This window comes from Asterias rubens, chromosome 2 (assembly GCF_902459465.1).
Source record: "Asterias rubens chromosome 2, eAstRub1.3, whole genome shotgun sequence".
Classification (NCBI taxonomy): domain Eukaryota; kingdom Metazoa; phylum Echinodermata; class Asteroidea; order Forcipulatida; family Asteriidae; genus Asterias; species Asterias rubens.
The window spans coordinates 20,289,059-20,305,777 of record NC_047063.1 but is presented as its reverse complement, the minus strand read 5'-3'; the positions used below and the strand labels follow the sequence as shown (position 1 = coordinate 20,305,777).

The 16,719-nt window shown below is 39.9% G+C and overlaps 1 protein-coding gene across 1 annotated transcript in view; it reads left to right on the top strand.

The window, feature by feature from the left end:
* Nucleotides 1-16,719, top strand: part of LOC117307233 (cortactin-binding protein 2-like) — an 85,040-nt gene that overhangs the window by 45,068 nt on the left and 23,253 nt on the right. The window contains exons 4-6 of the mRNA XM_033791923.1: nucleotides 8,382-8,633; nucleotides 11,309-11,416; nucleotides 12,699-14,700. Coding sequence (XP_033647814.1) covers nucleotides 8,382-8,633; nucleotides 11,309-11,416; nucleotides 12,699-14,700 — 2,362 coding nt within the window. The remainder of the gene's footprint in view (nucleotides 1-8,381; nucleotides 8,634-11,308; nucleotides 11,417-12,698; nucleotides 14,701-16,719) is intronic.

Genomic DNA, 16,719 nt, shown 5'->3' with positions numbered 1-16,719 from the left:
GTTTAATAGTTACAGCACACCATACCTGCATGTATAACTTTCATTGAGAATAGGGTTCAGTTAGCGGTTTCTGTACTGTTGGGTGCAAAATGGCACCGAGTTAAAACAAAAAAAAAGAGAAAAAAAATCCATTGCAGTTCTCATGAAGTACTTCCCCAAACCATAGTGCCATAGAAAAATCAACTTTATGTTTGAGATTATATTTCTCAAGTTTGAAAAACAATTTGGTATCATAGATAAGTCAAGAACCATCATGGAGAAACCTCAACCCCCCCCCCCCCCCCCCCCCGCCCGCTTTATGAGCCACAGCGAACGATTTCAGCTAGCAATTTTTGCATAGCAAAATATGTAGACTGAACTTCTTTTGTACGCACTGAATGCTATTAGTGTGTAGCAAATGATGATCTTTAAGTAGCAACCTGGACATTTTGCGTAGCAATTTGCTCTTTCATACAAGGGAATAGTTCACTGAGCCCAACCAAGAAAATAGGGCAGAAAACAAAGATATTTCTGAACTACATGTTGGTTAACAATGCAGCACAACCATGTATATTGCAGTACGGCAATACACAAGAAGTTGCACACTAGCTTTTTACATATGTATAATGTATGAATGTTGCCCTGCAGTTAGTGCAACAAACACTGCTATATTCCTCACCTCGTTAATCACTTTGAATGCACTCATCATCACGTTCAAAATATACGTGTAGGTGACGCAAAGTTTCATACATTTATTAATGAGGAGCCCTATTAGCTGAAGTGAATCATCAACGACACGTGAATTTGATTGTCACACTGTGTGCAAACAATGTCTGGGACATTAATGGATGTCATGTCAGGGGAGGCAACATGATCTATGCTGAAAAGTGTTGACTTGTTTCAGGGGCTGACTACATTACTATGATTGCCTAGTGGTTGGGGGAATGTTCACAGTAGCAACAATAGTTCATCAAATGATGCCGCTCTGAAATAATTCAATCACTCAGTTTGGTAAATCAATTTAATCACTGAGTGTAATATTTACTGAAAAGTTATCCTTTAATAGAATGCGGATTTATATCAAGAGGCTCATTTGTTGCTTGCTTATAAAACCTGTATTATTATTATTATTATTATTATTATTGTAGTTTTTCTATCACACTGTGACTGTCGTTATCAGTCTCCATGTACTATTCCAAGGAAGATGCAGGCAAAATATGACCAAATATTCAAATCTGATCTAATCTAATAGTTTAGTTTGTGTGGGAGTGAACATACCAGGAGGAATGATGCAGAGCAGGAAAGAATTTTACTTCTCAGATTTGGGTTGTACCATGGAAGAGCGAATTCTTGTACTAGGACTCCAGTGACGATAGAGAAAATGGTGTCAAGATGGAACAGCGTCAGAAGCGCTGCTAGCCTCACATTTACCAGCCTAGGGCCTCTCCCTTACATTGTGTATGACCCAAAGGATTTAGGTTCAACGTCACGCTGAGACGTGATGCAGAAATAATGTTAGATGAGCAGTTAATCCCCCTAAGACTTGTCATTTACCAGCCCAGAGCCAAGCACCCTACACCCAAGGGATACAGGTTCAACTCCAGGTTAAGATGTGATGCAGAAATAATTTTAGATGAGCAGTTAACCCCCTAAGACTTGTCATTTACCAGCCCAGAGCCAAGCACCCTACACCCAAGGGAGAAGGGACATAGGTTCAACACCCCGTTAAGATGTGATGCAGAAATAATGTTAGATGAGCAGTTAAATCCCTAAGAATTGTCATTTACCAGCCCAGAGCCAAGCACCTTAGACCCAAGGGATATAGGTTCAACACCACGTTAGGACTTGATGCAGAAATAATGTTAGATGAGCAGTTAACCCGTAAGAATCGTCATTTACCAGCCCAAAGCCAAGCACCCTACGATCCACAGGGGTTTGATAAAAACATGCTGAGTCATAAGATATCACACTCTGGCTGTGCCCTGCCTCTTCCCCTGCTCACTAATCACACATCTGCGATCAGCGTCTCAAGCCACTTCAAATGCCCCAACACCCCCGTTGAGAAGTTAATGGTAATGGTTAGCCTGCCTAGACCCGAGCGGCACAGGAGGTGTGGACAAATGTAATAAGATGCAAAAGGAACGTCGGCCAGTAGTTTATTGTGCGTGTAAATCTAAACAATTAACTTTATGCATTCAGATTTAACTGTTTCATTGCACTAGAATAAATGCAGTAAGGCCACCTACTGGCTTTATTATTTCACTCCATCAGACTTCGTATCATGTGCTTTCAGATCTGTATTATGTGCTAAAATGTACATGTATCACTGATCACTTTAGTTTAGAATGTTATTCCACCTGTGTAGAGGGAAAGTACATTGTTGTTTTGGGGAAGAGTAATTTAATTTACATCCTGTAGTTCTCAATAAATGAAACCATCCAACCAACCAGTGAACATTTCAATTAATGGATGTCGTACACATGAAGGTATCCGAGTGAAAACAACGATATCAAAATGCTGAATGATTTCTCAGGAATTGTGCGGACATTTACATGTACATGGGCATTGTTTCGATTGCAGAAATTTGGGGGGAAATAGTACTATTTTCTCACGTTTGACAGCACTTCAGACTAGTCCTACTTCAGATGGAATTATTTATATGAATGATTGGAACTGGTTTTTGGCTTTAGAATCAGCACAGTGAGCATTTGAATTTAAACTAAACAAAATTAGTTTTGGTTTGATAATTACCTATCCTGTTTGTTGTCTTAAAACAGTTTGAGTCAACCTCATACTTTGCTGACCATTGTGGATAATCAAACCCTTTAAGTTTAAGCTACAAATGTAAGAACCTTTTAGTTTTTAGTTTGTAATGACACTTGCAAAGCAGTCGTATATTGTGCAGTTGTACAGTGTGCTTCACTTATTTAAACAGTTACACAACTGCCCACTGTACTGTACTGTACCTGCATAATTATTTGAGTGTAATCTCAAAGATTTGAGACAATTGCTGGCTGTATTCATACAAAAATAAATACTTTTTACTTTGGAATTATGCACAGCGTGTACTCAGGTGTTCATGTTAGTGTTTTCTAAAGTGCTTATTCATGTGGAAATAACTGTTTCTGATATGAAATGAAATGAAATATTCACCATTAGAGCTCCACAAGACTGCGCAATATTTTTGCAGTGAAAAAAAAAAAACCACAAAATCTGTACATGTACATTGTACATGTAGTAGAAGTATAAACAATTTACATACCATAATAATAATAATAATAATAATAATAATAATAATAATAAACAGTTCTTATAAAGCGCATATTACAATTAAGTCTCTACGCGCTTGAGTGGGTAAACAGGTGTGTTTTAAGTTGTAACTTAAGTTGTTCCAGGGTGGGGCAGTTTTTGATGTGGTGTGGAAGATTGTTCCATAGTTCAGGTGCAGTGAATTGGAAGGCACGTTGACCATATGATTTGGTGGGAACTGGATGCGGAGTGAGGAGATCTTTGTTGCTGGAGCGAAGAGTCCTTGATGGATGATATTTGCTGATTAATTCTTGGAGGTAAACCGGGGCCATTTCATATGTGCATTTGTAGATCAAAACCAATATTTTAAAATTTATGCGGGATTTTACTGGTAGCCAATGAAGCTGATGTAAGACTGGGGAAATTGGTTCATATTTAAGCGTGTTTTATACCATGTGGAATGGGATTTAGATACATACATGTACTGTACATTTACATGTAGTTTAATGTACGTTGTACTGTAAGATAACCCCTGGCTTCACAACTTGATCAGGAGAAGTCTAACACAGTGCATCTAATGTACAGTGTGGAGTGTGTACATGAAGCATACAGGCAAGTACATTACACCATTTACAAACTATCTGGAAACTTTAGTAAGTCAGCATCAGTGTGGACTATTACAAGTCTAGTGGTGTTGGATACCCTGACCCCATCTGACCTTTCAGCTACCCCTCATTACTTCTGTTGAAGCCAGTCTGTTATAATGATGAAATGCGATGACATACTGACACGTTATGCCTGGCTGGAACTCTTTTTAATTGACAGACAGATAATAACAGTCTGGATGAAGATGAAATCAACAATGGCAGAAGCGTTGAAATAACAGAATGCTTAGGGGCCTAATGTTTCTTTTTAAAATTGTTAACCTTTACAAACAAAGTTTAAACTGTTATTAAACAAATAAAACCCTGCTAGAATGAGTGAAGGTTAAAAGTAGTTCAAAGCAAAATAAATAAATATATATATAAATCATAAAATATCTATTCCTTTGCTTAAAGAGCTAAGATTGATCTTAAGATGTGTATCAATTTTAATTGTAATGCAATAAAAATAATCATTTAACAAAAGACTTTGTATTACAATAACTTTTGTCATCTTGTATGCGCCGTATTTTTAGATTTCTAACTGTGGGAGGGTGCTCTCAAACATATTTGTATCACTTTCAGGGTTATTTTATTCTGTACCTAAAATAGTTATTATATACTGAAACACATTACCACCACAGACATCTAATCCATCTCGGACAATAAGATTTTTAAAGGAGCCGTTATAATCCACCTCTAAAGCAACTTAAAACTACGGCGAGACAAAGGTGGCAGAACACCTTTTAAAACTGTGCTGGACGAATCACATATACCCCGGAAGTGATAAAAAATACTATTGAGAGCACCTTCATGCAGTCAAAAATAAGGCGCATACCCTCAAAAATATGGGCGTACTCTTCAATTAAATTTCCATTAAAATTGTCGACTCTGGTCTTAGGTATCAACAACATTGAATGACTCTAGACTATTAAATTCTGATCTAGAAATGATTTACATATTAAGGTTGTACCGCCCCTATTTAACTTTACTCTGCCATGAGAGCTCAGTAATTAAGCGTGCTTGATTACTACACTAACCTGGTTGGTCATTTAACCTTGCTTAATTGATTTCCTGTGATGATTAAACAACCATAGTTGTTTGGGTCAATAGACATAGCACCATGAAGCCCAGGTGGGTCGCGCTTAGTGGGCTGAATGCATGGTCGTTTAAATTGAACTGTAACTTATTAAATAAGGGCAGTAATTGAATCATGTCTGTAATGAAATCAGATGGAGTCAGTACATGGAGGCGCATATGATGCAAGAACATTAAAGGGAAAGTAGAAAACTGGGGGGGAACAAGCAGGCCAGCCGTCAATTTCACAAAACTCTTCCTAACTTAGGATTAATCTTATGACTTAGGACGAGTCCAAACCTAAGTTAGGAAGAGTTACTCGACCTAACTCGAGATAAGGCGAGTCCTTACTCTTTTTAGTGAAATCGGCTGGATCCTTTTGAAAGGGCAAGGACACCAAGTCATTTTCTCCTTGGTACTTGGTAAAGGGCACCCACACTATGAGGAAATTGTAACTTTTTACTGGAACATTTCAAGGGCATCAAGGCAATGAATTGGGGGCATGGAGGCAATCACCTTTGTTGCCTCCGTGAAGTACCAGACCTGCATAAATATCCATTCCATCCTCCAATTACTTTTGACCATGTGAGGGCTTCTTTGAACCCGATTTGGGTGATGCGAAACAAGTAAAACAAACATTGGTTTCTTTATTGTTCCTATCTATTTGGCCATTGATACAAGAAAACAACTTGCAATCTTGTATAATAAGAACTTGATTGTAATGCAAGGAAGTTCACCAGGCATTTGGAATCTAATAGTACATGGAAATTTGCATCGGGGATAAAGAATATTAATTTTGGTTTTTACCCATATACATGTACGTGCACACCGATGTTTTAGCATGTACTGTACTCGGTACATTCCAGAACGCTGTGAAATAAATCACCGGCATATTACTGGGGTGGGGTTCGAACCCACGACCCTTGCAATTCTAGAGCAGTGTCTTACCAACTAGACCACTGAGATTGCCCAGGAGCTAGAGGCACTTCGAATCCTATATTTTAGCATCAGGTACAGCAACGATTATTGAAATTTGCATTGAGGATCTGAATAAAGAATATTAATTTTGGTTTTACGGGTATGCACCGAATGTGTGTTAGCACTGTGTACTCGTTACTTTCCTAAGTGCTGTGAAAAAAAAGTCCTAGGCATTATATGAAATCTGTTATGAGTTTGTATATTGCCTCTGGGCAGGATTTTCTACTGTTAGAGTACTATCTGGGCAGATATCTAGTTCTCTAAGCCAATATTAGTGTGGGTAATAGGATTGTACATGTTTCAGATCGAGTTTAGGAAGACAGATTTGGGTTGACAAGTCAGAATCATTTTGGGTTCGTCTTGAAGACAGGAGTTTTTATAATGAAATTATAGAGATGTATGAATAGAATAATAATAAAATGACAAGCGAGCTGGTCCTGCTGGCCAGGCACCAAAAAGTTAAAGACACTGGACTCTATTGGTAATTGTCAAATGCCAGTCTTCACAGTTGGTGTATCTCAACATCTGCATATATTAACAAACCTATGAAAATTTGAGCTCAATCGGTCGTCGAAGTTGCGAGATATTAATGAAAGAAAAAAGCACCCTTGTCACACGAAGTTGTGTGCTTTCAGATGCTTGATTTCGAGACCTCAAATTCTAAATCTGAGGTTTCGAAATCAAATTCGTGAAAAACTACTTCTTTCTCGAAAACTCTGTCACTTCAGAGGGAGCTGTTTCACACAATGTTTTATACTATCAACCTCTCCCCATTACTCGTAATCAAGAAAGGTTTTATGATAATAATTATTTTGAGTAATTACCAATAGTGTCAACTGCTTTTTCATGTGAACAAGTAGTCTATGTTCGGTGTTCATCAATCATACATAAGGGAAGTTCATTTAAGGAATAATCTAACCGTCTGATACTTAGGAGAGTGATGGTATGTCTTACTAGACCACTGTTGCCGTCTTACTGACTGGTCATGATGTCTTAGGTTAGACATGTAGGATGTGAGAAGGTACAGCAATTGGCTGTACTCAAAACAAGTCAAAACATAATTGGGGTGAAAATATTTGTCCAGACCAGCTTTGCTTGCAAGCATTTTGTATATATTTTCTGGGAGGCTAGAGCTCCACTTTAAACTGCACAAGCTAAGCTGACAATCTAATATGACATCTTAATCCTATAATGTATCTTAGAATCTTGGTGTCAGACGTTGTTTTTCTTCTTCTGGTTATTCAATTTGTACGTTGGTTCGGTAAAGTGAGGAATATGACAAGAGTTGATGTGATAGATGGCACTGATAGGCAGGTATGTTATGATGATTTGGGAGCACCAGATGGTTATGGGCATATGACTTGTGTAAACAGAGTCTAGGTTCTGGAAAAATGTGATGCAAATCAGCCAAATATGTAAAAATCTGCTCTCTCTCTTTTTTTTTTCTTCATTTAGTGTTGTGTTTAAAATAAATTTAGCGCTGCATTTATGTATGAATATTCTAAATATATAGTAAGTGCATATCTTTATGATTTGTGGCACCCAATACCAAAACAAGGCACTTCCTGCTCAAGTTCAAACTTGAGCTTATTTGCTGATCAAGCGATGAGAATAAGAGCTCTTGAAATACACTTAATTAGGACCTGAAAATAAAATTAGCTGTTGCAAACAACATATGGCCTGAAGTTTCGACCCTAGCAGAGTCTTTCTCGAAGGCTAAACGACAACACGGCAAACATGAACAGTATTAACTAAGTGAAACATAAGCAGTGAAGTGGAAATACATGAATGGGGTTAGAAAGCATACAGAAAAAAAGCAAGGGTAAACAATGAATAGGGAAACAATAGGGGGGTTGAAGGGAAGTGACTGGCTTGACCACAAGAAGATGGAAACACAAAGGACAATATCAATGGTTTTTAATTAGGACTGGTTAGGTAGGATAAGTTAAATAAATCACTTCACATTAATATCAAGGCTGATGTTTTGTTTGTCTGTACTGTTAATGCCATCTTACTAGTTCCGTGAAATGTCTGATTTAGGCTTGGGTAGACTTCCGAGTAGGGCTCCCTCAGCTACAGGATAAAAGAGGGTTGTGATGTGATGCTCATCAACTCATTTTCTGTGCCACTCGTAAAAGATGTGCATGTTCCATTGTTTCATCATGGTTGTGCTTCTAGAAGGCATGGTGATCAAGTCAATGCTAGAGGTCCATTGGTCCCAAACTAATCTGCCTGATTGCAGTTAAACTGGCTTGCCACAATACAGGGATATGATCGACTCTATTGCTGAAGGCAGATTTAAAATACTGACCTGTATCTAGCGTAAAGCAAATAACCATCCAAAAATGAAATGAATAGGTTGTCCCGAACCACTTTAGTTAGTACTTCAGGCTCTTTGCAAAATTTGTATAATGTATTTATAATGGCTGTGTAATTTTTTTTGTCTCCCCCCTCCAGGCCGAGCGAACAAAGCTTCTCCGACCCTCTAACGGCCAGCAGCGGTACACCATAGCCAACCCCTACACCGCCCTAGGACGGGATGTAGACGGTAATGGGAATACCAATAATAGCAGTAATGGAGAGGATTGCAAGGAGGACCAGGGGAGTAACAATGCTCTGGCCTACCTAGAAGCCATGGTGGCCAAACATAAGAAAGCTGAAGTAGAGATGAGTGGCCAAGTGAAGGGGTTGAAGGAGAGCCATGCTAAGGTATGTAGATCTTAGGCTGTATCCCAATTGGCATCTACAGGTACGACTACGTCTGTTGCTAAGGGTGTCTCTAAGGAGGTCCTCCTCTATCTCAACGCCCGATGAGGCAGAAACCTAGCTGTAGCCCTAGCTGTAGCCAAATCGGACTCTGCCTTGCAGTCTGTGGACTCTGTGGTTGTCTGTCTGTAGTAATGGCTAGAATATTGAGACTTAAAAGGTGCCAGATTGTTTAGTCTTTAAGCCTCACTTCAGCCTCTCGACCCTGTGGTTGTCTGTCTGAGACCCTGTTCACTGTAATGACTAGAATAGTGATCCATAAAAGGTGCCAGACTGTTTAGTCTTGAAGCCTCATTTAAGTTTTGTGTGACTGAGTAACAATGTGACTGCTTTGAGGTATTTAGCCCCAGGTGTCATGTCTTTTGGAAAATCTTCAAAGATACTTGCAAACAAAGATATCGCTCCAAAATTTCCATCTAATGTTGCACTGAAAACTTGCTTCACTTGCTGTTTTCTTTTAACTAAAAGTGTACAATAAGTATGATGAAAATATACTTCAATACTGTTAATGTTTAGTTCACTGGATTGATGTGAAACGGGGTAGTAACTGACATTTTATCGAAAGTGTACACTGTTTGCTTTACGGTACGGTCAATCTGATTGGTTGAATGCTGTCGGCTCATACGCACGCTTTCCCCTAATCTACTAATGTAATAATACTACATTTCACTTCTAGCTAAGAAACCCAAGCACTCCACTCTGGTTCATGAGTTCTGTATTGACTTTTGGTGAAAGAGGCAGTGTGTATTTGAGTGTGTGTAAACAAGGTTTGTGGGGCTGGTTGATTGATTTTACTGCACAGAGGTCTGGGTGTCTGTGGGTGTGATTTCTCCCTTAGACTAACACTAAGCATTGAGCATAGTTCTAAATATTTGCTTCGAGTATAGTGTTGTAAAATTGGAAGTAAGGTTGGCCCAAAGAGTTATATATAAGAACTAGAGGGCGCACTGGTGATGCTGCTTGCACAAACGCGGCGGGACCGCAAGATGACAAGCGCGCCATTCTTACCCTCGTTGAATATGAAATTATACGTTTGAGTTTGTTTTTATTGAATGCTCACGCGATGCTGTTTGTTCAACTTACAAAATGGCCGCACAAACACACGCTGTGAGATGGCTGTGCCTGTTTTGTCAACTTAGAAAATAGCCGCCTGCGCGCATCCCGGGGCGCGTATATAGGCCAGTGCGCCCTCTAGTTCTTATATATAACTCTATGGGTTGGCCTCTCTTAACTTCTTATCATTGACCTTCAATAGTGTTGGATTGATAGATCAGTTATGCCAGCCTGCAGTGGGGTGAATGCATACACAGCACACAGTCAACCCTCCTACTGAGTGACCCAATATCATCCATAATTGTCTTCAGTTATGGTTTTTGAATGATAGATATTAGAACCGATGTCTGACTAACCTGTGTATGATGAGGCACTGTATACTCTGTGCTTTTAGGAGTCATTTGAAAAGAAGTCACAAATACCTCTCTCTAAAAATACACATCTTTTAGACCCTTTAGAAAGTCATGGGTAAGATAATGTTTCTGTTTGCAAACTGCTTACCAAGCACAATAACCTGTGGTATAAATGCAAATTGTGGTTAATGACTCTTGCAGCGTGTTCCTCAAATGTTGCTACTGAATAACTAGTTTCATATCAGACATGCAAACGTCTCACCAACTTGGTTGTGCAAGGTTATTTACAAGACGTGTCAAGATTCCCATGTTGAAGTTCATATCTTTTCCTACCTAAACTATTCTATCACAGAAGAAAAAGCAGGTCGGAGTTTACAGGGGGTAATAACCACTTTGCGTTACATGAGGTTGGACCCAGTAGCTTGGGAATTTTAAGATTAGATCATCTGTCGCCCTTAAGTTGGTATTTTGTCCCTCAAGTTGGCGTCATTGTCTTACTCATTGACTCTAATTGGTAACCCCTGTAAGGGATGGGCCAAGCATTTGCGTCTGAACTAAAGTGTCTTGTAAACCGATTGTTTATGTAAACCGATTGTTTTCAAAGTGCTTTCATCTGTTGATAAATAATGAACTGCCCTCCTTTAGTCTACCCTAATCCCACAAACCTCATTCTCTGGTTTGTAAACAATTGGTGAAAGTAACATGGGGTTAAAGGCTGCGAACGATTTCAAAAGGTGTTTAAAGAGTTGATAAAAAAAATTGTTTTCCATACGTTTTTCTGCCCGTCACAGTCCTATGAGCTTTTTCACTTGTCCATGTTTCATATTAAGGCTAAACTAGCCAGCTTTACTGGACCACTTGAAGTGAATTCTAACTGCCCCATACGTGTAGCTCTTAATAGTGGTTGTCCGCTGTTAAGGGAGGACCATTTACTGGGAGGTTGTTTAAACGCTGCATTCTGAAAGCTGAGTTTTACAGAGGATGTATTTAAATTAACACCATCTAGGGAGCTATCACAGTGCAACATTTCTACAGCGGGTAAAAAGAAAGCTTCCTTGAGACCATGCAAGTGCGGTGGATCCACAACAGATGACTTTCTGTAATGACTTGTTTTTTCAAACGACATCCAGTTTAGCACAAATGGTCCCACAGTGGATATTTACCTAATTGCATTTTTCATGACTCTCTTTTGGGGTTATTGGTTTTTTTTAGATGGTGGTGGATCTAGAGGAAGAAAAGAGGAAACATGCGCATGATACGGCCCAAGGGGATGACGTCACCTACATGCTGGAAAAGGAGAGAGAGCGGCTTGCGCAGCAGGTATGAAAACCCAAATAGTTTGTGATACTACCATTTGTATTTAAACGTTTCACTGTTTGTTAGGACTCGTCAGGATTGCTGAGTAATTTTGAAGACGAAGGAAAAAATGATAATTGTGTCAGCGGTTTTGGATTGCATGTTCACATTATTGTGTGACTCAATTCGTTGAATTCCCTTGCTGAATGCAATGTTTGGAGGGCAATTAAAAAAAAAAAAAAATCCACAGTAAAATCCAGTGGAGTCTTTTTTTTTTTTTTTTCTTTTTTTTTTTTTTGGGGGGGAGGGGGGTATCCTGGTTTTATCTAACTATTTTTGTCTTCTTTGTCCATGTGAAAAAAAAAAGATTTTTTTTAATGCATACGGTCAGGCCTACAGGTATGCAATTTTTCAGCTGATCAGCCATTCTCTTTCTGATCAATACAAAATTTACAAAACATTTCACTGCGGTCTGTGTGCTTGGCCATTTTAAAATAGTTTTATACATTTTCTTGCAATTGACAATATGTAGGTCCGCACAGAAAAACAGTTCCCTCTTGCTGTTAGTATATTTTAATTACCTGTGTGGCCTTCACATTTGCTATTTGAGGCAATCAATTAAACACAGAATCTTCCTGGCTTAGTGCATGTAATGAAAGTTAAAGTGAATAGTTGAATCATAAAACAAAAGATAGAGAGACTGTCTGAGTCCTTGCTCTGTGGCTGAAGCGATTGGCCGTTTGTCAACCTGTTTCCATCCTCTCTCCTGCTGATCATAAATCAGCCGCCAGAGATTGCCCCCCCCCCCCCCTCTCTCTCCATGTCTGCTGAGGATGAAGAGATTTGCGATCTAGGCAAACAGCGGCTTAGAGGTAATCCCTTGATGGAGTAGCTTGAAAATAAAAATGCAAAATAGCTTGAGGGGATGGTGCTTGATGTGTGCGTACACTTTTAAAGATGCCCTTTTGTTGTAGAGAAATTGTCACAAGCTTGATCAGATTTGTTTTATTGTATTTCTTTAATTAAGAAACAGGCATATTTTTTAACCGGCATTTTATCCACACTACCTCTGATTTCAGGAAGAAACAGATTGATTTTTTCTTGAATTTGTATGAATGTATTTACAATGTACAGCTTGTCACATCTGTATAGTGTTTTATACATGTATGTAAGACTCAAGGTCACTTTGATATTGGAAAAAAAATTACTTTTGTCTGAGAAAAACCGTTTTTTATTAACTAAATTTTGAAATTACTTGTAAATTAACTGTGATCTACTTTGCCCTTTTTATCTCCCTCTGATAAAGCTTGATTTTGAGAAAGCCCAACAGAAGAAGCTTGAGAAAGAGAATAAACGCTCCCAAGTGGCCCTAGTCCAGGAACGGAAGAAGCACCTGCAGTTTGCCAAGGTCATCCTAGATGAGCGGAAGGTCCTCCTGATGGAGCTGGGTGAGATGAAACAGAGGATGGAAGAACTGGAAGACATGATGATTGTGAAGGAAACTCAGCTTGGGACCGCCAAGGCCTGCATCCACAAGGAGCGGAAGAGGTTCACCAAAATGGAAGCTGGGATAGAGATGCGGCTGTCCGAGTTTGACATCGAGCGGGAACAGCTCCGTGCCAAACTCAATCGGGAAGAAAATAGAACTCGAGAGCTAAGAGAAGAGCTAGATGTAGCCAATAACTGTATGAATGACCTACAGTTGTCCTTAGCAGAAGCAAGACATACTGATGCCTCCAATGGGAACCGCGAGAATCCCACTTCTGCCACCAATGGAAGAGATGGTAGAGCTAAGCCTCTTGGAAGGGTTACTGGATCTCCTATTTCAGCAGCAAAAGCAGGGAAGATTGGTACACCAAGAGGAATTAGAACCCCTCCGAGGTCAGATAAATCTGAGGGGTCTTCCTCTGGATCTGAGGAGCTCTATAGTCCCATGAGTCCTACACACTCTAAGCCAATACCAGGAAGGCCTCAGAAGAGCGCTTACCAACCGCAGTATGGTTCATCTGGGAAACCCACTCCCAGCAGTAACTCTGAAACCAGGAGTGTGGAAAATGAAAGTGGAAAGACTGAAGTGAGGTCATCTGTGAAGCATAAAGGATCTCTACTGTATTCTAAGGGAAATGGGAAGACTTTGAGTCCAGCAACAAGTCTTGATAGGTTGAACAGTAGAACAAATACGTCATCACCGCCACCACTGAGAGGCAGTAAAATCCCTTCTAGCACAGGGAGTGCTTCTAAGGGATCTCATAATGTGCTGTCACCTCAGCAGAACAGAAAAGGCTCCATTGAAATGGAAAGGCCAGCACAGCAGAACAGAAAAGGCTCTGTTGAAATGGAAAGGACAACATCTCAAAGAAGCCTCCAACCAAGTACACCGTCTCCAAAACCTGCAGCTACAAGTTTAGTAAGACCTACAGCTCTCTCTGGTTCCCCATTTATGAAAGCAGCAGATGCCTTTAAAGCCGGTGCTAAGAAAGCAATACCATCAGGGCTTCCAGGACATCAATCTCAAATTGCTTTTCAATCCCCATCCAAAGTCGGCTCATCAATCGTCCCTAAAGCAGCTGTCTCACCTTTAGTAAATACAGCCAAGAAATCCTCACAGCAACCCTTGAAGCCACCAACACCCACCCAGCCGACAGCACCTCTTTCAAAAGTCAATCCACCCAGCCCAGCAAATGTGTCTTCCAACTTGGCAAGCACCACAGTCGCCGCCAGCGGCCAGCCGGCCAAAGTCGGAACGCAGCAACCTCCAGTGTTCACACCTCCTGCTAAGCGCACTGTCTCCCCAAGAGGTACCCCACCACCTGTACCGCCAAACAAGCCTACTCTCATACCACAAAAGACTAACGCTTCTTCTTCTTCTTCATGCACTTCTACTACCACTATCACTTCTGCCACTGCAACTCCTGTCAGTAAATCGGACTCCAACAGGAACTCTTGTCCTCCGACCCCTCCGGTGCGGCGGTCGGATTCCCTAGTGGAGGCCCGCAGACAGTTTTACACCAACAAGCTCGGTGGTAGTCCAACTAACCCAAGGGGTGCACTGGATAACCAGATGCTTCTCAGCGCTGCTAACATCAATTCCAACAACTCAAATGCTATTGACACCTTTGCCATTGACACTAACGATGATTTAGCATACAGCGAGGGTCCACATTTTCAAAAGAGTGCCCAAGACCAGAGCCCCACGCAGAAATCCACAACCCAGGTGGGTGACGACACAGTTTTAAGGCACAGCGGGGCCCCGCCCATTCATAGCGATCATGGCTTTTACCATAACACCCTAGGCCCACAACCAGAAGGTAATTGCCCATTTTTGAAACTGTACCCCCGGTCTTGATACATGTTGAATGCAACAATCCAAATTGTAAAAGAAAAAAAAGCCACTCCCCAGAAAACGGTAGAAGCACCAAGATTATTTTGTAGATCCACCTCCTGTTTCAACGTAACAGACTTCTCAAACTCTAAAGATAAAATCAGAAGCTCTTTCAGTCTGCATTTTGGAATGCCACATCAAATGATTGATATGACACCAGTCATTCATCCAAGCGTATTCACTAAAACTTCTGGAAAAACACATATTTTGAAGAAGAAAACCAAAAAACACCCTATTATAGACAGTTCGTGAAACTTTATTGCACGTGTAATTTGTTTTTTCCAATTTTCATGCCCAAGAAAGCAAGATGGTATTAGTCACTTCACCTGTTGGGAATACTTAATTGAGCCTCCAAATATAATCTGAAACATAATAAACGTCTGCACTTGACCTTTGCCAGAAAGAAGAAGAAGAAAAAAATCCTCTTTTCTAAGTTTAGTCGTCTTGACTGTTGATGAATAAAATAGAGCGGCCCTGGAGGGTCCAGGTGGTTTTCATTTTGAGTACGGGAAGTCTGTTATATTGACCCCCCTGTTTATGGGACTGACTTGAATCATGACTAAAAACACTCATCATCTACTGTCTCATATCTAATCCCTGCTCACCTGTCATCTTCCATCTGGAAGTACTAACACCAAAAACCGATAACTACTAATACATTATGTGTGGAGACACAGGGGGTAGGTACATGTGGTTTTACCCTGTAGCACCTCCAGGGGCCCTTCGGAGAAATCAATGCTTCAAATGCCAATCTTTTTAAAAGTTTGTTTTGGTCTAACCATCCACCCCAGTTTTGATTTTTCAATATTGACGGACTGTTTAATCCACCCTATACACTGACGAACAAAGTAATGCCCCAAATGAAACTTTTATTAGATAAATGTTCTCTCAGCTCGGGAGTTTTCAATTGCTTTCCTGGCTTCAAGCATTCAATCTTGTAGTTGGGAAAATTTGTACCATATTGCACGATGGACGAAGGTCGGCTCTTGAAATTAAAAAAAGGTTGACTGATAGCAATAGACACCATAGCAAGTTAATTTTGTTTTCAACCATATACACCGATGTGTGTAGGCACTATATACTCAGTACTTTCCTGAACTCTGTGAACAAAAATCACAAGCATTTTACTTGGGTGGGATTCAAAACCCATGACCTTTGCAATTCCAGAGCAGTGTCTTACCAAATGGACACCGAGATTGTCCTACATATTTAAGCAGTTTTAACATTTTGCTCTTAGATTATTAATTTGTCTGAATGGGCAGGGTCTCATGTGTCTGGTACCCTATATCGTGATTCAATTAGGTTATCTCAAAAGGAGGATTCTTGTTTGCATAAAACGCTGTGTGCCAGTCACATGTGTGTTAAGAGTTTTGATGTATAATAGATGTTAAAGTTGTGACACGTATTTTGTTTAACCAAACATTTCATGCCCGTCGTTTGGAAGAATCGGGTTGTTTTTAAATTGAATTTGTCTGTTTGATATCACACCAGGCTGAGTGAGAATATAGTTTATGTCTTAACTCTGTAAACAGTTGTTATTTGTACACACACACGTCCACTATCACTACTCCAGACATGGACTTCAAAGTTGTGTTGCTTAATTCAATTGAGTTCAACCTTGCACTTGTTAGCTGTATTTGCATGTACCTGGCACCCAAGTCAATCATTTATATTGAAGACAAAAAAGGATTTGTTTTCACATAGGTAAGGCCACACATGCTTCAACATTGGTCACTAATTTGTTTTCCTCTTCAAATTGTTGATTTAGCTATTCCAGCAGAGAAGCCATTTTCGTTGCACACATTTTCTTGGTACTTGAAACAGCTCCCGTTTTTTGTTTTGTATTTTTGTTTATGCCATCCGCTGTTTGTCAAACAAATACATGTGTGAAAACCGAGGCTTGCAAGGAAATTGCCTAGCTCCATATTTTGTATAGACTACCCTG